The following is a 20888-nucleotide window of genomic DNA, read 5'->3' on the forward strand; positions in this document are numbered from 1 at the left end:
ATACAATAATCCACAACAGTTCCAAAGGACTCACGATGAAAAATGCAATTTACACCCAGAGAAAGAAATGATGAACTCTGAGTGGAGACAAATATATTCCTTTTCACTTTATTTTTCTTGCTTTATTTTATTATTTTTTGCAACATAGCCAATATGAAAATGTGTTTTGCATGACTTCACATGTATCATATCACTGATTGGAGGGAGGGAGAAAATCTGGAACTCAAAAAAATTTTTAAATGTTAAAATTTTTTAAAAGAATAAAACCTTCTTGCAACCATTTGTACACAATTTTATGCCAACAAAACTTAGAAACACAAAATCAGTAGAGGAATGCCTTCAAAAATATAAAATATTCAACATAACAGAAAAATAGAAGTATAAAAAAAGCAACTCTCGGTAAACCTCCTGATATTGAAGAATTAACAGGATAATCCTATGAAGTTTTTAAAGAACAAAGAATTTAAAGAATACTACTCAAACTATCCTCAAAAACTGAGAAAGAAAGCACTCTACCAGATTCCTTGCATGAGAAAAATCTAGTCCTAATACATAAACCAGAGAAAGATAGAATGATAGACCAGTATCATTGATGAATATTAATTTTAAAAATTTTAAGCAAAATTCTGTCAAATAGATTATAAGGGATTCATCCAAAAAATCGTCCAGTGTGACCAAATTGGATGTATACCAGTAATGCAAGGATGGTTCAACATTAGTAAAGCAATTAACATAATTAAAGTAATTAACATAAACAAAAAAAATTCCCAAACAACACAATTATCTTAATAGATGTGGAAAAACGCCATGGACAAAGTATAGTACTCATTTATGCTAAAAATTCTATGAAGCATAGGCATAGTGGAACCTTTCTGAATACAATAAAAAGTTTGGAAAGGACAAGCATGATCACCATTGGTAAAGTTGTGAATTGGTCCAACCATTCTGAAAAGCAATATAAAACCATACCCCCAAAGTAATTAAAATATGCATACCCTCTGAACCAGCTAAATACAACTACTATTTATATACCTCAAAGAGATCACAGAAAGAGGAGAACCCATAATTACAAAAATATTGATAACAGCACTTTTTGTTGTAAAAAAAGAACTGGAAACAAAATGGCTGCCCATCAACTAAGGAATGGCTGAAGAAAATTAAGGCATATGAATGTAATGTAACATGATTTACCATAAAAAGTGGCCAAAGAGGAGGATTCAGAGGAGCCAGGGAATAATGACATAAAATTATGGAGGCTCTGATTATTCTGATTGTAACACAGTACAGGAAAACAACTTTGAAAGACTTAAGAACTCTTGATAATACAACGTTTCTCACCTCTTGGCACTGAGGCAGTGGATTACAGTTGCAGAATGAGGTATATAATCAGAACAAGACACAATCAACATATGAATTTGCTTTACTTGACTATCTGTTAATTTATTTGGGGAGGGAGGAATGTGGTATGGGAGACAGTGATAATAATTTTAAAAAAGAACATCAAGGAAACATTAAAATCTTCACCCTAGAGAACAGAAGTTAGTTCATCAGAGGACACAAACAGGGCACTGTTGGCAGGTTATTAACATGGCACAATGTAATTGGATACTTACAAACAAAAAAACACAAGTGTTATGTAATGAAGATTCATAGTTTCATCTGAAAACCTTTTTTTCTTTTCTTGTTACATGGAAATGTATTTGTCAAGTTAATAAAAAAAAGTTTCTAGGGGAAAAAAAGTAAGGTAATATGGCTATATTTGGAATTGTTGTTCAGTTGGGTCCAATTCTTTGTGGGTTTTATGGGCAAAGATATTGGAGTAGTTTGCCATTTCCTTCTCTAGCTCATTCTATAGATGAGGAAACTGAGGCAAACAAGATCAAGTGACTTGTCCAGAGTCACACAGCTACTAAGTATCTGGGGCTGCCTCTATCTAGCTGCTCCAATGTTTGGAATCCCTAATGTAAATACAAAAGTTATCAGTAAAACCTTATTTTTAAAAACATCAAAGTCCTCTCGTTATAGACTCCAACTGGATCACAGATGTAGAACTAGAAAAGAGTCAAGATGTCAAGTAACCCAAATACCTCAATCAAAGCCATATAGAATAGAAGTGGTAGATTCCCAAATCCAGTCGTACTATTGTATGATGCTCATTAGGACTACCCATATGGGGCTGTGTTGTCTCTAAAAATTCATACATGCCCATTACAAATACCCCCAAAACTGCCCATAGTCCCACCATTAAAGAGTAATTCCTTTAGATGAAAGGCTTGGGTCACAGTCGGAGGCAGAGTGTGAAGGGCTTTCACGTCTGTTCTGACCCAAGTTAGAGATCAGGAGTGGAGGCTCGGAGGGCTGGCTTGTCCAGTCCAGAGGCAGTAGGAAGCGGTACAGGGCTGGAAGGTCCACCTCTGACTTCGAATCCAGCCCAGTTTCTCGTGTACGTGGATAGAGAGGCTCTCTCTGGGAGTCAAGGCTCCCCGACCCGCGCCGGGCTTGGCCACGGCTCTCCTGTGGGACCCCGGCCAGCTGTCCTAGATTCTGCAGCGAGGGCCCCGGACCCGCGTGGGTGTGGACGGGGATACAGAAGGAGGTCCAACACAGCGCCTGCCCCGGAGGAGCTCGGAGACAGCACATAAACGATGGGCACAGACCAGTTATAGACTGGACGGAAAGCCACAGATGCTCGGCAGACCCGAGGCCCGAGACCTACGTCCGAGGTGAGGGGAGAACCCCACGTCCTAATCCTGAGCTGACCAGCCCTCCTGGACACCGCCCCGACCACCGGTGGGCACCAGCCCTGGGAGAAGAGCCCCCCTTCCCTCCCCCCTGGCTCTGTGACGTCCGCGGACTGTGACGTTGGGCTCGGAGGTTCGGGGTCCGGGGAATCCGGAGGGGATCCCGACATTCAGGCCCACGTGTGGGGCCTCAGGGTGGGAGCAGGGGGCTGTGCTGGTCTCCTCGGGGTGGGTGGTGGGGAGCGCCCCGGGCCCGGACCCGGGCAGGGTGTAGGGCGGGTCTGGGGGAAGAAGCATCATGCGGCGAAGCCCCCGGCCCGGTTCGGCGGCGCCCCCTCACAAACACAACCCGGATTTCTACAGCGACCGCAGCAACAGCTCGGTGAGCGCCACCTCCCGGGACAGCGGCTCCCGCAGGTGAGGGGAGCGGAAGGGGGCCCCCCCCAGGGGGCTCAAGGGGGGCGGGGCGGGGCGGGAGGCGGGCTCCTCCGTGCTCAGAGAGCATCCCGCGTGCAGAGGCGGCCGGAGGTCCCAGGTGGGCTGGAAGCTGTCTTCCGAGCCGGGCGATACGCAGGCGGGCGGAGCCGACGGTCTGTGGCTGGGCGCCGGTAAGGCAGAGGGGCGCTCTCGGGAAATGGGGGGCGGGAGCGGGCGCTGGAGGGAGGAGGGCCCCGGGGCAGGCCCCGGACCGGACCGTGCCCTGCCTCCCGCAGCAGCGACAGCCGCAGCGGCAGGAACAGCCGCAGAGCCCCGCGGCCTCCACCAGCTTCCCGCGGAGCTTTCCCGGGACCGCCCCGTCCAGCAGCAAACCAAGAGCCTGATGAGTATGACACCCCCGCCCCTTACCCCGGCCCGCCCCCGCCCCTCAGACGCCCGGCCCGATGCCGGCCCCCGCTCAATCTGTCCTCCCCGCCTCCCAGCCCTTGTCCTCCAGGCGCTGGGGTTTTTTCCCGCGGTGTTTGGCGAAGTCCTGAGTGCGTTCTGCAGGTGCGGGTGAGTAAGAGGTGCACGTGGTGAAGGGAGGAGGGAGGATTGGGGGAGGAGCCGGGCGGGAGGGGGGAGGGGGTCTAGGGGAGAAATGCAGGAAAGGCCGGCAGGGGCGGGGTCAGGGAGGAGCTGGAGGCAAACAGGGGCGGGGCCATGGGGAGGAGGAGGGACCATGGGGAGGAGGGGCGGGGCCATCTGGAAAGGACCAACCAGAAGCGGGCCCACGTGGGGGAGGAGCCCGAGGCAGGTAGGGCGGGCCTTCTTCCCTCCAACCCTCCCCTCGTTCCCTTCCTCCCTGTGGTCCTGGCACCAGGGAGGTCCGTTCTCTCCGCTTCCTGCTCGCAGCATTGCTGTTCTTCAGTGTCTTCACGGCTGGTGAGGGACCTCAGCCCGCAGGGCCCTCGGGACACGGGGTGGCGGGTGGACACATGCCCCAGAGCCCGCGGTGCACCGGGGGCAAGCAGCAGAGAGGCAGAGCCACAGCTGGAGGAATAAGACAGCCCCATCTCCCATCCCTGCTCCCCAGGCAGGAAGCCTCCCCCATCCAGCTCCCAGCCCTGTGTCCTCCTACACCGGAGTCCAGGCATCCAAGGCTTGAGCGCTGGAGCCCTGTGTCCCTTAGCCCTCCAGGTCCCTTGGTCACTGAGCCCCTGACTCTCTCTCTGCAGTGGTGTGGGGTGCACTTATGTATTTTGCCCCTGCCTGGGATGAGGTGAGTGATTCCTCGTGACAGTGGGGATGTGGGAGATGGGAAAGGCTGGGGAGACAGCTTAGGGAAAGGGGTGATGGAAGCTGAACTGAGATCTGTTTTCCACCTCCTCTCCTAGGAAACCAAGGAGTTCCTGACTCTGAGGTGAAGGCTGGAGCCTAGAGGGGCCCAGGGAATACTTGGTGGGTGCTGTGAGAAGGCCCTGAGGGCTCATCCTTCTATCCGTCCCTGGGGGGAGGGGAAGGGGTTTGTCCATTGTCCCATGTTCCCACCCTATGCTCCGGCTTCCTTTTCCCTGCCCTTTGCTCTCCTACCCTCCCTTTGCAGTGAATACCATGAGAAGGTCCACTCCCAGGGCCTGGAGCTGCAGCAACTTCAGACTGAGCTCACCAAACTCCACACGGATGTGTCTGGCATCCGAGCAGCCAACAGTGAAGTGAGCACTAGTCCTGATGTAACTATCCCTCACCCCTTCGGTCCCCCCACACCCCAGAAGCCAGACCCAGCTGGTCTTTCTCTCCTCATTTCTCCCCAGAGGGTGGCCCAGCTTGTGTTCCAGAGACTGAATGAAGATTTTGTGCAAAAACCTGACTATGCGCTGAGTTCTGTGGGTGAGACTCTCTAAGACAGAGATAATTAGGGAAAGAGAGATATGGAGACACCCAGATAGAAAGACCCAGAAACAGAGAGACAGAGATAAGTAGAAACAGAAGACTCCCATCCCCTTAGGCTCCATTTCTGAATTCAGACCCTTTGCCTGTCCCAGGGGCATCCATCGACCTAGACAAAACATCACATGACTATGAGGACAGGGATACAGCTTATTTCTGGAATCGGTTCAGCTTCTGGAATTATGCCAAGCCCCCCACTGTCATCCTGGAGGTATGAGGGGGGGAACCTGAAACCGAGTGAAAGAGTAGGGTGGGCACCCTGTGAGGAACTGGGACAGTCAAGGGGCATATACTCCCTGGATGTTGTGTGTCTCCAAGCTCACCAGTCCAATTTCCAACTCAGAGTAACTCTCAGACGGGGAGGGTCTATAAGCCAAAAAGCAGATAAATCTAGAAAAAAATGAGGAAGGTGCTTGTCCGTGTGGATGAGGCAGGGGTAGGTTCTCTGAATGTTGTAACATAAAGGGTCCTGGATTCAAATTCCAGTCCTGTCATTACTGGGTTTTGTACCTCAGACACTTTCTGACTATGTAACCCTGAGCAAGTCACTTGAGTGCTGACTCAGTTTTCCCATCTATAAGATGGGGATAATAATAGCAGCTGCCTCCTGGGGTTATCGAAATGAAGAAAGATTTGTTTAGAGCTTTACAAACTTTAAAGTGCTCTGTAAATGATGATGATTACCTTCAGCAAGTCATTAGTATCTCTGAGCCTGTTTCCTCATCCTTAAAATGAGTTAATTGAAATAGAAGTTACTCAGGGTTTCTTATAGCTCTAAACCCTATGATCCTGTGTAATGATCGTATACACTTCTCTAGCCCGATGTCTTCCCTGGGAACTGCTGGGCCTTCCAGGGTTCTAAGGGCCAGGTGGTCATCCGGCTGCCTGGCCAAGTTCAGCTAAGCGACATCACCCTGCAGCACCCACCACGGAGCGTGGCCCACACTGGAGGTGCTAACAGTGCCCCCAAGGATTTTGCTGTCTTTGTGAGTAGGACTGAGCATTGGTCTGGGAGGGACCCCACTGTCAGGTCCCTAAGGGGAACTGATGAAATCTCTGCTGGGGAAGGACAGGATGGAGCTGTGAGACTGACACATCTTGGATCCCTTTCTGATTTCACCAGACTTCCATTGTCTCTACCTCCCCCTATCTCAGGGCCTCCAGGGTGATGACAAGACTGAAATTCTCCTGGGAAAATTCACCTTCGAAGTGGAGAAGTCAGAGATTCAGACATTTCATCTGAAGGTTAGGGGGAAAGGGCTGGGGAGACTGGGAAGTGGGTGGAGTCACCATCAGGAAGGGCTGTCTCCCTGTCACTTCAGGATGGACTAGTCTAGAGTAAGAAGGGCCTGGAACTCTGGCCTCTGTCTTTCTCCTCAGAATGAGCCCCCCATGGCCTTCCCAAAGGTGAAGATACAGATACTCAGCAACTGGGGACACCCACGTTTCACCTGCTTATACCGAGTGCGGGCCCATGGGCTTCGGAGTCATGATAATGCAGGAAGATAGAACAAAAGGAGAGAGAAAGGGGGAGCCTGCTACTACTCCTCATTAAACCTCCTGCTAATTCCATATGAGCAGATTTCAGGGATGTCTTCATGGGAAGCTAGGGACTGGGGGGAGTAGGTCTGTGAGTGTCTAATTCTCTCCTTAGGAGAATGACAAATACTTTCCAAGTAAGAGCCGACCTAGATTTCACTTTAAAGAAAAGTACCTATTTTCCTTCTAGGAAACTAATCCTATGAACTTGCCATCATTTATCACAGATCCCCTTCCTTGGGGCAGGAATCTGAATAATTTTCCATGAGCAGAAAAAGGTCTGTATTATGTATCAAGAAATGTGGGTTCTAGTCCTAGGTCTACCATAAGTGAACTTTCTAGGCCTCTTCTGACTATCAAACTACAGTTGTAAAAATCAAGTGGATCAGCCCCCACCACCCCCTACTGTTTAGGTTTGTTTTTTAAACATTCTATCAACTGTTTTCTTTTTTTGACCCCTGAACTGGTCAGCATCTCTAAGTACCACTCTTCCAACAGCACTGGGTGTCATGGAGACAATGATGTCTCCTCTCCTTTTCCAAAGCAGCCTCCTTGGGCCAGAGCTCATTCCCCTCATATTTTGCTTTTACACTCCCTCCAGTAAATTATTTTGGCTTCACAGGTTTCAACCCCCAGCATACAGTATACTGTGACTGTAAAAAGACCACACACACACACGCACGCACGCACGCGATTGCAGTCTCCACTACTGATATCCCCCTTCATCCATTTAGCTCCTGCTGCAGCTCCACACCGCACACCCCCATTCAGGAACAAAAAAGGAGATAATGATCTGTTTTATTGTCAATGCTTTGGTTTTTATTCATCGTTGACTCAACATTTATTGAACACCTAATATCACAGAACCCGGTGTGTGATGGTAGATGGGATATCCCAAAATGAATTGTGGCCAATGACCAGAGGAAGTTCAGAGTCCTGTGTAAATTTCACATTCAACCAGGATTAGTCATTGTAATTCCTCAATCACCTGGGCCATCTTTTTTTTTTTTTTAAATTTCATTCATCCTCAGAGGGCAGAAAAATCTGCCATGCATCCAAAAATCTGCTGTGTGAAATAATGGTAGCCTCCCCAAAACTACTTGAAAGCACATCTATTCTATTTGGATTCGTGAACAGCCTCACTGCTGTTTCCTAAGCTTTGGCTTCTAAGAGACTTCCTTATAGTTTCCTTTGCCCTGCAGATGCATAAATGACAGGATCTCAGGTGCAGCCCTGGGATCCTTTTCCTTCTCAGATTCAGCCCAGTAGCTTTCCCAAAGCCCATTTCCCACAATACAAATGATTTCCTATTATTCTCATCCTTAGCAGTCCTCCATAACTCTAATCTTTGTGGGGATAAGTCATCTCTCAATTCCTTCATGGTGGACCAAACCAAAGGCATCTATTGATGCAGTCACAGCCTCCACTAAACTGGAAAGACTAGATCCAGAGCTGTGCTGGTTATTGCTGGGGATGAAAGAGCTATCCCAGGGGCCCTAGAGTGGCTACATGTGGCCTCAATGCCCAATATCCTATCTCTGCTCTAAAGGAATTTAAAGCTTATCTGAGATCATAGGATACAGGGCTGGAAAGGACTTTATAGATCAGATAGGTAACAGCAGTGCAGCTGAATATGGCACATAATTATACTTCTGGGCAGTGGGTACAAATGAACAAAGCCATGGAGGCAATAAGGAGATAGCCATTTGTGGGAGAAGAGCAAGGTTCATTGTAGGATCATAGATTCAGAGCTAGGTTTTCTATTTTTCTTCTCTCTGCTAAGGCAGCAAGGGAAATAAGCATTAGATTTAAAAATCAAAGAACCTGGGTGCAAATCATGAGTTGGCTATTCTCTACCTGTGTGAGCCTGAGTTAGGGTACTGTGCTGGTAAATTTGCTTGTGACAGCACTCATCACACATTTCAAATACTCATTTTGGCCTATTGGGGAATCTTAAGTTAGGAATTCCACATTCCCCTTCCCTTCATTGGCTGGGGCTTAACACCAGTTCACTCAACTGATGCTAATACAATAGGATCTTCCATAAGCACCGTATGAAATTTGTCAACAAATTTTAAGTAAAATTCAGCTTTGGAAAAGACCAATAAAGTTCCCATAGCTTCCAAGAAGGTCTTACACCTTGGCTCTGCAGTGAAGTTTGAGTCATACTTGGCCCTGAACACTGATCAAAATTATGCTTCTACACTTGATGTATTAATAGAGTGCTGGTATTGCTGCACCGTGGCATTTCGGGCCACTAATAAGTTCTCTTGGGACTGGAAGGGTGGCTAGCTAGTTCACTCCTTTAAAGTATCTTGTTTCTTTTGTAATTATCCACTCTCGCCTAAAAGTCCCAGGAAAACATAAGAAAAATTTCTAGACACCTGGAATGAGAGGACTAGATTGCACTTGCCCTAGCTTGTGATCTCAAGCAAGTCATTTCCCTTTCCTAGGCATGTTTCTCCTTCTGTAAAATGGAATTGACACTTGCATTATCTCACAGGATTTTTACAGGAAAGGTACTCTATAAACTTCAAAGCATCAAACGCTGTTTTTTGTAGCTATGTCTTATGGCTCTGCTAGCCTCATCTTCGTGAGGCCAGATAATATCACTGAATCTCCAAGGGTCCTTGCAGTCATCTAATTCAACCAGAGCTGAATAAGAATCCTGTAATAAACCTGGTAAATCATCATTATTCACCCCATTTCTCCTTTGAAAAGAGGAGCATAGGGCCTTTGCACACACAAAAGGCTCTACAGTTATAGCTCAGTAAATGGGCCCAAATTTCTTGGTATTGACTAAGAATGATTCTTTCCTGTGGGTCTACACCAGAACAGGTAGACAGAAATCCAGTTTTGATTGATCTTTATTAAGTACAGGGGATGTGTGTACATGACGAAGAGAGGAATGCAAAAGAAGCATAATGTATACAAATATAAAAAGATATAAAATGTTCTGATGCCAGGTTAGCTTGAGAGTGTCTTGGCCTAAGGCATACATATAACCCAAAATAGCAAGCACAGATACATACACCTGAGACAGGTGCTCTGCTTCTCCTGTCAGTGGGAGGAGAAGCAAGCGTTACAGACATAGTCATGTGCAGAAAGAGTTGCTGCTGTGGTCAATTAGTTTTTGGGGGCTGGTGCTGGGTCCTTGGCAGGTATCACTGGGGCCTTGTGGGGGGCCAAGCCCTTCGCCTTATAATAAGACACGAGCTGCCGGGGCACTTCTGCAAGGACTGCTTGGGCCAGCGCCTCCCGAGGGGCCTGTGGAAATAAGAGACATCAGATAGCTGATCCTTCTCCCAGCCCAGGGTTGATCTACATTCCTCAAAACCCATCCCCTTGGCTCACATTCTGAAACTGGTGGAAAGGCACAAACTGGACAATGTCTCGGGCAACAGTCTCTCCACTGCGGGCACGCAAAGGACCACCATCCCCATCCAGCTCCTCCATGGCTGTGAAGTCGGCACCTCCAACACCCACGATTATGATAGACACAGGCAGGTGTGAAGCCCGGACCACAGCCTCCTTTGTAGCCTCAACGTCTGACACGGCCCCATCCGTCAGCAGGAGCAGCACAAAGTATTGCTGAAGGGTCCAGAATTACAAGTGTCATGAAGAGAGGTCTTATCCCCAAAGCCCTCCCATATCCTCCCTGCTCATGTACTACAGGACATCCCTTCTCACCGAGGCAGTTCCCTGCTGTGCAGCCTGGGTGGCAAATCCGGCTACATGGTTAATAATGGGGGCAAAATTCGTGGGACCATAGAGGCGGACCTGGGGAAGAGCCTGGCGATAGGCGTCGACAATACCTTGGATGCCTAGAGAATGGTAAGAAGTGAAGGTGGACCATGAATCTGGGAACAATAGAGAAGTCAAAGGAATGATAAACACTTACCTGAGCAGTAAGGATTGCTGGGATTGAAGTTCAAAGCAAATTCATGAGAGACCTGAGTGTAGAAATGAGAAAAGCTTTGTGGTCCAGTCCTGACATTCCCTAACGATGACCAAGGGCAAGGTCACTCTTCTTCCTGCTCTGTAAAATGAGGCTGGACTACATCATCTCTAATGACTCTCTGAGATAACAATCCTGTCTTTCCCTGACCTCTCCCTCACCAGGACAGTGACCACTCCCCAACCCTGAGGTCAAAGGTGAGATTAGGGAAGGCGCACCTGCCAATCAGGGGGCACCTGGGCCCCAAATCCAAAAGCCGGGAATAGTTTGTCCCTGTGGGAGGAAGAGAGAGGAGTCGAGGGGAAGTAATGGAGGCCTTACCCACACTCTCCCCTTTACTCCCCTCTCCTCCAAGGGTTGAGATAGCAAAGGGGAACATCCAGTAAGGAATCCATAAGGCCTCTGGGGTATGCGATCACTAAGGCTAGACTCACGTGTCATAGTCCTGTACCACACAACCCACGCTCCACAAAGCTGTCAGGTACTCATTGACACCAGAAGGGCTCAGGAAGTGCAGGGAATCTGGAGAGGAAGGGTCCCCATTGGATCCAGTGAAGTCCATACCCACCTGGAAGGCAAAGGAAGACATGACTGCATCTGAGGGGAGCCTTGAACACTGAAGCCCTCTCCCCTCCCTCTACAATCAGTTTCCCACTGTCCCACCAAATACTCACTGTGAAATTGATCTGGCAGCCACCCATCACATAGTCCAAGAAAGAGAACTCTGCTTCAATCTGGTGGCCAAGGAGGAAAGTGGGGTCAAGACTCAGGGCACTTGCTTAGGAGGTCTGGGAGAGTGGAAGAAAAGAGCCCTACCTTGCAGACCTTAACCCGGATGATCCCTGAGTTCTTATAATTCTTCTTCTTCTGTTGCTTCTCAGGATGAATACAGTCAAACTCCACCTGAGAGGGAGAAAGGAGAGAAGAGAAATTTGTTGTTGGATGGGGAGGGAAGGTAAACAAATATGGAAGATTAGATTTGAGGACTGTAATATACTAGAAACCCACTACGAGAATTTCAATTATGGACCTCCAGAATAGGACCTCTACCCCCCACCCTCCCACCTACCCCAGTATCTCCATTCAAGGAATGCACAGAGTGGGCACAGCTAGGCTACTTACTGGGGTGCCCTGCAGCTGGGTCAGATTGGTCTGGAAGGAGCCAATGAGGTCATGAGAGCCATCACTGTCATAGTCTGAGCAGCGCACCTAGATAGGAGGTGGAGAGAACATAGGATTGGGAACCATAAGAGAAGTGAATTTGTATCTCAGGTCTAACATTTAATAACTGTGACCTTGGATAACTCACAATGTCACTGAGCCTCCATTACTCATTCATAAAAGAGGAATAATGTTTTATAAACCTTAAGTACAACACAAAGGATTATAATGGAGACTGATTAGTCAGCTTGAGCAGAATTCCCTATTAAAAGGCTTTTGGGCCTATGGGTTCAGTCCGGGCATAGGCCCCCAAGATCTCCTCCCCTCCTCACCTGGATGGGCAGGCTGGGGTTTCCCTCACAGAAACGCTGCAAAGGAACACTGAAGCGGCTCCATGTAGGATTCAGATTGTTCTTAATCACCTGGGGAAGAGGGTATGCAGAGCTATGACTCTTTGAATCTCAGTCCTGTGCATGCCAGCCCCAACCCACAGCAGGACATCCCTTCCCCCAAAATGCCAGCTCTCCACCTACTACAATGGCAGGCCAGGATGTGAGCTAAAGCACTCACTCACTATTCCCTTAACAGGTCCCCCACACACCTCAGATCTGTAGACCAAATGCCACTTTCCATCACCCTGTCGGTAAAACTCTAGGAATGGATCAGATTTGCCCAGGAAGTCCTGATGGGACCAAGAAAACACTAATCAGGTCTCTGATGGCACAAATGGGAAAAACAATAGACAACATATCTAGGATTAAATTCTCCCATTTCCTTGCCCAGAACTGGTCAATTCCCTTTCCTGAGGCAAGTTGGGCTAACCACACTCTCTGTTTCTCCAAACCTTCTTGTCCAGGTTCCTGGCCTCCACTTCCATGGTCACCACACGAGTGTCCTTCACCTCCTGGGCTGAGATCTGGGTGTGAGGGAAGGTTAAGAATCAGCCTGGAGCAGTTTCTCTTGCAACCTCAGTTCAGCAGTCTATGCCACAGGCCAGACCCAGAAGCTCCCCTACTCCCTAGCACTGTCCTTCCTCACCGTGATGGTTCCTTGCCCAGCTGGCTTCCCAGGCTTCAACATCAGAGGCAAGGTCACTGTCTGGCTGGATACAATCTGAGGGTGGTGATAGTCAAAGTTATTCCTAGGGCCTAGATAATCCAACTGAAACAGGGGCCTAATGCTCTTAGGAATTTGAGATAAATCCAAGGGCCCCCAGAACCCTATCTCTCTGGATAACATGTAAAGATTGGACGCTAAGAATTTTTATTCCCCATTCTAGACTTTGCCATGATACAACTCTTCTAGGACCATTTCATACCTGGTCAGCTATTTCCCCCACACCCCCCATGAGTAGCTGTATTGCCTTTCACCTTTAACAACCTCATTCTCCCTGCATTTGCCTTAGAGGAGCACCTCCCCCTTCCCAATACCTACACCACTGCCCTCAGCTATTTTACTGTACCTGTCCCAAGGTGCACTCGGCTCCCCCCAAGAAGTCATCATCTCCCAGCTCAGGAGTCTTGTTGTCTATGTCATAGACACCAAAACGTAACTTCTGGACTGTTTCAAAGTGATAGTCGATTGGCAGTGGTCTAGAAAACTCGGGGCTGGAGCAATTCCGGACACGCTCTGTCCGGCAGAGCTAGAAGGCACAGTCAAAGGAAGGGAGAGGTCACTAAGCCTACCAGGATCTTTTAAGGAGAAGCTTGCTGGGGATGTAAGGACAAGAAACCCCCTCGCTTCTCCCCTGCCTTTGTTCCTTAAGGGATCCCACCGTTCCAATGATACCATCTTCCAAGGGCCCACAAGCTCTTTACTGGTGTGGATAAACCCATTCTTTCCTTCTTCCCTCACTTTTCCAGAAACTCCATGCTGTATAATGACAGCTGTTTCTTTTCCTCTGTTACCTTTGCAGGCACCTGGGAGCCCATCTATGTAAATCAATGAGGCTACTTTGAGAGCAGAATTGATTGGCCTCTCAAGTTCTCATCAGAGAATCATGTATAGGGGATAACTCTCCTGCCCCCATCCCTGGGGGAACAGGCCCCAAACCAATGGGTACAGATATTTAACCCCTCAGCCCTTTCCACTCCCATTTATTCCAAGCTCCAGTTCCCTTTTCCCTCCTTCCATATACCTCAGCTTCCTCACCTCAGCCCAGTTGCCCCCACCCACATCCTGTAGCAGGACACAGAGTGGATCAGACTTGGAGCCGACATCCTTATCGATGAGGCGGTCACAGGAGATGGACAGCTGTACCGAGGTCACACAGTGGGCCATCTGGGGATAAGGGGCCAGGAATGAAGGATCAGATAACCTGAACCAATACTACCTATAGTGATTTCTATCCCTCCCTTCCCCCAAGTTGGATGATTCAAGATATCCTTTCCCACCTTCTACCCTGAGGTAAGACAGCTGGGGACAAGTAAACAAACCTCTCCCAGGGCTGGGGCATGAGATAAGAGGAACATGTAAGGGCTTATTCTCTATGACCCAAAAACCCTCTGATAGGAAAGAATAGGAGAACTGAACCCCCAACTCCCCACAATGAATCTGATATACTGAGTCACAGTCTCAACTGAAGCCCAAAATTCTGAACTGCTGCCCCAACATGGATCCCAATCATCAAACCACTTCCCCAATCTGGGCCCCAACCACTGAGCCACTGACTGAACCAGTGCCCCAGTCTGGGTCCTGACCACTGAACCAGTGCCCCAAACCATTGAACCATTACTCAAATTGGTTTCTGACCAATAGGCCATAACTGCAAAAGTCACACTGTGAATCTGCTGCTGGACCTGTAATAAGTCTACTACCCAATAAATTGAAGGCCTATCCCTAAAAAAGGAAAGCAGTTAGGGAATCATTGAGACAGTTTATCCAGCTACAAGTTTTTAAAAAGAAATATTTCACCAAATTAAAGTTTCACCAGGCAATCCTCCTTCAACTGTCTTCATTACTTGGAAGACTTTACCAAGTCCCTATCATAGGCTATGCCTTTCCCCAACAACACCTAGTACATTTGCATTTGAATGCTTAAACTAAAATGGCTAAACCAAGAGTTTTTCATCCAATGTCCCACGGCCAAACTTCTCAAATACGTCTTCCTGACCTCCAAAGTACTTGTTTGACCTCCAAAGTATTTAACAACTCTATCCCAACAAGCTACTCATCTCTAATTTATTACTCAGTCCCAGAGTTCCTGGAAATTGCTCAAAACCTTTCATTAAAAAAAAAAAAAAAGACAAAACCAACCCTATTTAGTAAGTGGCACTGTGTACAGAGCAATTTGCTGAGTGCTAAGGGAAATACAAAAGTTAGATAAAATCTTTACTTGCATGGTGCTCAAAAGACACAAATACAGATAATTATCATGTAAGTGCAATACAGAGGTATGAAATGTTAAGTGCAAAGATGAAGGTCACTATCAGTGGAGAGGAGAATCAAGGAAGGTTTCCTGAAAGACACTAGCATTTAAGCTGGAGTTTAGGGGATGGGTAAGAATTCCACAGAAAGATGGAAGATGTCCCAGGTGAAGGCAGAAAGGCACAGATATGGGCTAAGTGGTGTGTTTGATAGATAAAGTATAATCCAATTTGCCTCAAAGTCTACAGTGTGTAGGGAGCAGAACAGCTTCATTTTTACTGAGAAAGCAATAGAGGTCATCTTCCTGCGAACATGCTGCCTGAAGAGGAAACAAGATACCCAGAGCTCTTAGACACCAATGCTAGCAAAACCCTCAATTTTGAACCAGACTTAAGTCAGCCAGAAGCCCTTACGCAATAAGAAAGGGGTCCCTCAAGCAAAGCAAATGCTGATGAGACGAAGCATATGAGGTTCTGTTTCCAGGGTCACCAAGAATGGAAGACTTCCTTGAGAAAGCATCACCGGTGATTAGAATGTACCAGGAAGGAAAACATTTTGGAACTATGCCCAAAGTTCTATAAAACTGTGCATCCCTTTTAACCCAGCAATACCATTACTAGGTATATACCCTGAGAATAAAAAAAAAAAACCATTATACACAAAAATATTTATAGCAGCTCTTTTTGCGGTGGCAAGGAATTGGAAACTGAGGGGATGCTAATCATCTGGGTAACGGCTTTACAAGTTATTGTATGAGTAAGATGGAATGTTACTGTGCTGTAAAGAAGACAATGGCTTCAGAAAAACCTGAGAAGACTTAAGTAAATTGGTAAAGTGAAGTGAGCAGGACTAGGAGAAACAATCTACAAAATAACAGCAATATTGTACAGATAATTAACTGTGAAACACTTAGAAACTGATCAATATATTAATCCACCACAACTCCAAAGGACTCAAGATGTAAAATGCTATCCATACCTCCAGATAACGAATAGACTCTGAATGCAGGATGAAGAACATTTTATTTTTCTTACTTTTCCTCCCAGAACATGGCTCATCCAGCAACATTTTGCATAACTTCATATGTATGATGAGGGGGAAGGGTTGGGGGAAAAATATGTAACTGAAAATAAGACTAAAAAAATTTAAAAAAGTATTAGGGACTTTGGAAGTGCCAGGAAGCAGCGGCCAGTATAGTGCCACAGAGCCTTGAGGTCCTTAGCACTGCCCTGGGACTCCAAAAAGGCAAGACTGAAGATCCTACAACTCTTAACCTCAAAGATCCAGGTACACCTAACCCTGGGAGATGGAGGTAAGGTTGTCCAATGGAAACTTAAGTAGGGACAAACACCTCACCCACAAGCCCTGAAGGGACAATGCCAAGCCTTGACACAAAGCATTAATTCAGTAACTACAGCTGGAAAGATAAGTAAATCAAAGAAAACATCAACCAGAAACAAAAATAATTGCAAATTAAATTCCCTAACAACTGCAGAGACCCAAAGGAAAAAACAGGTTTCCCACGAGTACCACATTAATATCTAGACAAAATGAAGACATTAAAAATGAGATAAAAGCTCATTGGAAGAGTTGGAAGGAAAATAAGCAGCTTTAGAAGGGGAAGTGGTAACTCTTTATCCAAGAAATGGAATTCTCGAAAACTAGAAGAAACCAAACAGAAATCAGGACTCCATGAGATAGGCAAGAAATATTAGACTAAAATCAAAAGTCTGGAAAAAAAAAAAAGGTATATGACATAAAAAGTCACTTGGAAAACAGGTCAAGGACAGAGAATTTAATAATACCCAAAAACTACGATTTTTTTTTTTTTAAGCCTGGACACTCAATTTCAAGAAACCAAACGAAAAACGAGAAAAAAAAGTTAGAAACAGAGGTTAAAGTAAAAATAGAAAGAATTCACCAGATTTCCTGAAACTCCAAAAGGAAAAGTCCCCAGGAATGTCATAGCTCAAATCCAGAGCTTCTGGGTCAAAGAAATAATACTGCAGACAGGCAGAAAGCGTTGGAGTACTAAGAAACCATGCTCAGGATCACACAAAGAACTGGTAGCTTCTGTTATGTGTGAGAAATTGTGGAATACAATATTACAAAATAAAAAATACATGGCTTACAACCAAGAATAACACCCTGCAGAACAGAATAATCCCCCAGAGGAAAAAAAAAGGACTCTAATGGAATGTAGAACTTTCAAACATTTTTGATGAAAAGAACAGAGCTTAACAGGAACTTTGAAATACAAATATGAATCCAGGGAAACCTAGGAAGGTGGATTTGAGCAGTTGGAAGAAGCTGTGCTAACACAGTGCTACCATATATTAGGGGAAGAAACAAGTATTTCATTAAGACCTTAATATCTTCAAAGAGTATTGACAAATAAAAAACCAAAGGTCCTGAGAGTAGATTGATTCCATTTTGGGGGTATTGAAAGGGGAAAGAGAAGGAAAGCAAAAAGAGGCATAAATTAAGTGTAGAGGAGAAGGAGTGGAAATTATTCTCATAAATGGGGTGCATAAAAGATACTGAAATAAAGAAATGATATGGGGGAGTGAATGATGCACATTTTTATATCAAACTTAATAGAGAAAAAAAGGTGAGGAGGAGGAATTAAAAGGCAGGGAACAGTCACAAATAACAACAAAAACTTCCTCATCCTGAAGGGAAGATTATAAAGAGGAAGAAGGGAAGGGGGAAAGGTGCAGCGACAATAGAATCCAAGCAATTGGGGCATGGCTTAACAAAACAGTATGTGAATGTAATGTAATATTCTTGGGCCACAAGAAATAAGCAAAATTATTTCAGGCGGTATGAATTGATAGAGGGAAATGAAAAGAACTTGGGAAAATAATTTTTATACCAGGACAATACTGCAAAGAGAAAGACAGAGGCTCATGAATTCCAATCAACGCAATGTCCAGCTAGGCCTTTAGGAGACCTGTGATGAAAAAAGGTCACCCACATCTTAACAGACAGGCAATTAACACAAGGTACAGAAACACACATTTTTATACACACATGACTATGCTTACCTGTTATCAGGCTTTTCCCCTCTTTTCTCTTGGTTAATGGAGGAGAGGAGGCATTGCAATAGTGATGCCAAAGAAAAAAGGGCCATTGAAACATTTTTAAAATTCACAGAAGAGTTCAGAAGGAAGCACAGACAAGAGAGTTGTGCAAGTAGAGTGTAGAATTGTAGAATTTTGTTTTTTTTTTAAAGCAAGAGCTATGAAAGAGATTCCTAGTTTCATATAGAATCCTATTTTGTTCTGCTGTGTGTATGGAAATGCTGGGGGGAGGGAGTGTCAAGTTCAGAATAAAAAACTTTTTAAAAAGCAAATTTTTAAAAAACAAAAAAGACTTTTGAGTAGAAGAATAATATGACTAGTCATATGCATAAGAGATTATTTTGGCAGTGGTATGAAATATGAATTAGAATGAAGGCAGAAGTGGGAAAATTCTATCAAGAACTTCTTGCAACAGTCTAGAGCAGATAGTAATAATGGCCTATTCTAAAGTGGTGGCAAGGAAATAGACAAGGAAGATTTTAACCTCTTCCCCACCTCACTCCCCCAAAAATCCAAACCAAACTGAAATAATGGGAAGAATCAAAAGATAACTCAAGGAAGACAGGTGGTGTAAAAGCCCGAATAGATAAGAAGTTCATTAATTCTCCTATAGTCTTGTTGAATTTGAGGTTCTGGAGGGACTTCAACACAGAGATGTACTAAAGAGTGTTTGCAGGTAGAATTAGAATTAGAATTAAACTCATAGAGGGAACAGTTATGGGAGAATATGAGATTGGCAAGGGAGAAAATGTAGGGATTTATTAGTTCTAATTCTTCTTTACATCATCACTAATGTGAAAATGTTTAATATGAATGTTTAAGTAGAGCTTATATCAGGTTGCATGCCATCTTGGGGAGAAGGGAGGAGAGGGAAAGGGGAAAAATTAAAACTCAAAATCTTATGGAAGTGCACGTTGAAAACCAAAAATAAATAATTACATAAAAAAGAAAATATAATTAAAAAAAGAAAAAAGAAATGTAGGCACAGAAGATTAAAGGCCAAAAGATGGGAGCTTGGAGAATATTAAATGATGTAGGAAGAGGAAGAGAAGTCAGGAAAGGAGACTAACAAGCAATTAAAAGTCAGGATGCGAACCAGCAGAGCAGAGTGGATTTTGAAAGTGGGGGTGTGTTAACAGTATTGAAAGCAACAGGATGTGTAAAGGAAGATGAGAACTGAAAAATTTCTTCCTACTCACAAACCATCCTGCATGTTGCCAGAATGATCTTTTCTAGATACATTTAATGACATCACTGCTTGGCTCAGAAAACCCACAGTACCTCCCCCACTGCTTATGTGACCCAGTAGTGTCTTCCTCTCCCAGGATTCTTCCTCTTGCTCTGTCCCTTGAAAACTCTCAGTCTTAAGTCAAGTGACCTTCTAAGTCCTCTAGTTGAACTTCCCTCCTGATGGATCCTTTTGGACACTGAATGAACCTCCTTTACATCCTTGATATCCACAAGGTAACAAGTATAATTATTGGATATCTCTGACTTTTATAAAATTCTTTCAACTATTCTTTGTAAAATATGTGCTTAAGTCAATTCGGCATGAAGACTTTAGATGCTGTCTGGTTTCTCAGTGGAGCTCTTAAAATGATACCTGGAACTGAACTTAATACTACACATGTAACCTGACCAAGAGAGAGTCCAGTTGTCTTCCTTTCTCTCAGAAACTCTTAAGGCTATTAAACCAATCAGCTAAGTCTTAAGGAGCTTTATCAATAGGTTGGCTTCAGGATGAATTTTTTTCACCATGCTACTTTTGAAGATTGTCTATTCTTACGTAAATATGAATCAGTAAACATATCTACAAGGAAATCATAGATCCTTTAAATACCTAAGCATTTGGTTTTTAAAATTATTTTCCCTTAAGTTTCAGTTCATTCTGTCCATTAGGTTTCTTGACAGTTCCTATGGGTTTGAACCAGTAACATTTTGTTCTTCTTGATTACATGCCCTTTCACCTCTTTACATCTGATATTAAAATGCATTGGGGTCCTCTTTTCATCCTCATTAGGATTGTCACTAGGTGAGAATTTTTTGTGTTAAAGCGATTACCACCCTTTCTTGAGCCATTTTCCTTCTCTCTCCTATGGACCCCTCCTCTACTAAGGTTTATTATCTCACCCTGTCCAAGTAATCCTACATCATTCTCGGCCCTTTACCATATGCTAGTCTTCACTATGTTTATTTGCTTATCAAACTCCACTACAAGAAATCAAGTGCATTTTTACTGATTCCACCAAATTGGAATAGTGCTGTGTGAAGTGTTCCACGTAGCTTGGGGGAAAAGAGTGAGTCATTTAGTGGCCAGCCTTGGAAATGTTATCGTCAAATAGTTTTGTGGTAAATATTTCAGGGTTTTTTGGGTTTTTTTTGCCATGGCATATGACATGTTTGGCTCTTCAGTTTCTGTGCTGTGTTCCTCAGAGAAAGAACTACCAAAGATACTCTACTCCATCATACTGCTCCTCCCTGTGGCAGGAAATTAACTATCTTTTCTTTCTTCCAAATTCTCCCCAACTCTTACCCCAGCATACAGATTGAAGTTCAATCATGATTTCTGATCAAAGTAAAATAATGGGGGATTCTGAAAGGTAGGACTGATTCTCACAAAACTAGTTGTAGGCATCAGGAGCTACGAGGGAAGGAACCATATCTTATTTAAAT

At 45.1% G+C, this 20888-nt stretch overlaps 2 protein-coding genes across 6 annotated transcripts in view; one reads left to right on the top strand and one right to left on the bottom strand.

Annotated features, from left to right (window-relative positions):
- The first annotated feature begins 2954 nt into the window (after positions 1-2954).
- Positions 2955-6685, top strand: SPAG4 (sperm associated antigen 4). Of its 3 annotated transcripts, none has more exons than XM_072631370.1 (13): positions 2959-3158; positions 3240-3349; positions 3455-3565; positions 3662-3734; positions 4042-4103; positions 4397-4440; positions 4556-4581; positions 4765-4873; positions 4973-5048; positions 5204-5319; positions 5927-6094; positions 6264-6353; positions 6489-6685. In XM_072631370.1, the coding sequence occupies exons 1-13, from the start codon at positions 3040-3042 to the stop codon at positions 6615-6617; spliced, it is 1233 nt and encodes a 410-aa protein (XP_072487471.1). In that variant the 5' UTR covers positions 2959-3039; the 3' UTR covers positions 6618-6685. The 3 variants fall into 3 exon arrangements, with proteins under 3 accessions (XP_072487473.1, XP_072487471.1, XP_072487472.1); XM_072631371.1 differs by having other exon boundaries at positions 3258-3349; XM_072631372.1 differs by lacking the exon at positions 5927-6094 and having other exon boundaries at positions 2955-3158.
- A 2811-nt stretch (positions 6686-9496) lies between these two features.
- Positions 9497-20888, bottom strand: part of CPNE1 (copine 1) — a 33755-nt gene continuing 22363 nt past the window's right edge. For all 3 annotated transcript variants that reach the window (XM_072631367.1, XM_072631369.1, XM_072631368.1), the window contains 15 exons: positions 13918-14046; positions 13229-13408; positions 12805-12879; positions 12611-12682; positions 12368-12448; positions 12099-12188; positions 11728-11814; positions 11422-11508; positions 11280-11339; positions 11040-11173; positions 10824-10878; positions 10549-10600; positions 10338-10471; positions 10002-10238; positions 9497-9914 (listed from right to left, as the gene is read on the bottom strand). In XM_072631367.1, coding sequence (XP_072487468.1) covers positions 9774-9914; positions 10002-10238; positions 10338-10471; positions 10549-10600; positions 10824-10878; positions 11040-11173; positions 11280-11339; positions 11422-11508; positions 11728-11814; positions 12099-12188; positions 12368-12448; positions 12611-12682; positions 12805-12879; positions 13229-13408; positions 13918-14046 — 1614 coding nt within the window. In that variant the 3' untranslated portion in view covers positions 9497-9773. The remainder of the gene's footprint in view (positions 9915-10001; positions 10239-10337; positions 10472-10548; positions 10601-10823; positions 10879-11039; positions 11174-11279; positions 11340-11421; positions 11509-11727; positions 11815-12098; positions 12189-12367; positions 12449-12610; positions 12683-12804; positions 12880-13228; positions 13409-13917; positions 14047-20888) is intronic.

The sequence above is a fragment of the Notamacropus eugenii genome, chromosome 1, assembly GCF_028372415.1.
Source record: "Notamacropus eugenii isolate mMacEug1 chromosome 1, mMacEug1.pri_v2, whole genome shotgun sequence".
In the NCBI taxonomy this organism is placed as follows: Eukaryota; Metazoa; Chordata; class Mammalia; order Diprotodontia; family Macropodidae; genus Notamacropus; species Notamacropus eugenii.

Coding starts and splice junctions, on each gene's coding strand:
- SPAG4 (XM_072631370.1), top strand. CDS start 3,040: ATGCGGCGAAGCCCCCGGCCCGGTTCGGCGGCGCCCCCTCACAAACAC. Junction 3,350..3,454: donor CGGTCTGTGGCTGGGCGCCG/GTAAGGCAGAGG, acceptor TGCCTCCCGCAG/CAGCGACAGCCGCAGCGGCA. Junction 3,566..3,661: donor GCAAACCAAGAGCCTGATGA/GTATGACACCCC, acceptor CCCGCCTCCCAG/CCCTTGTCCTCCAGGCGCTG.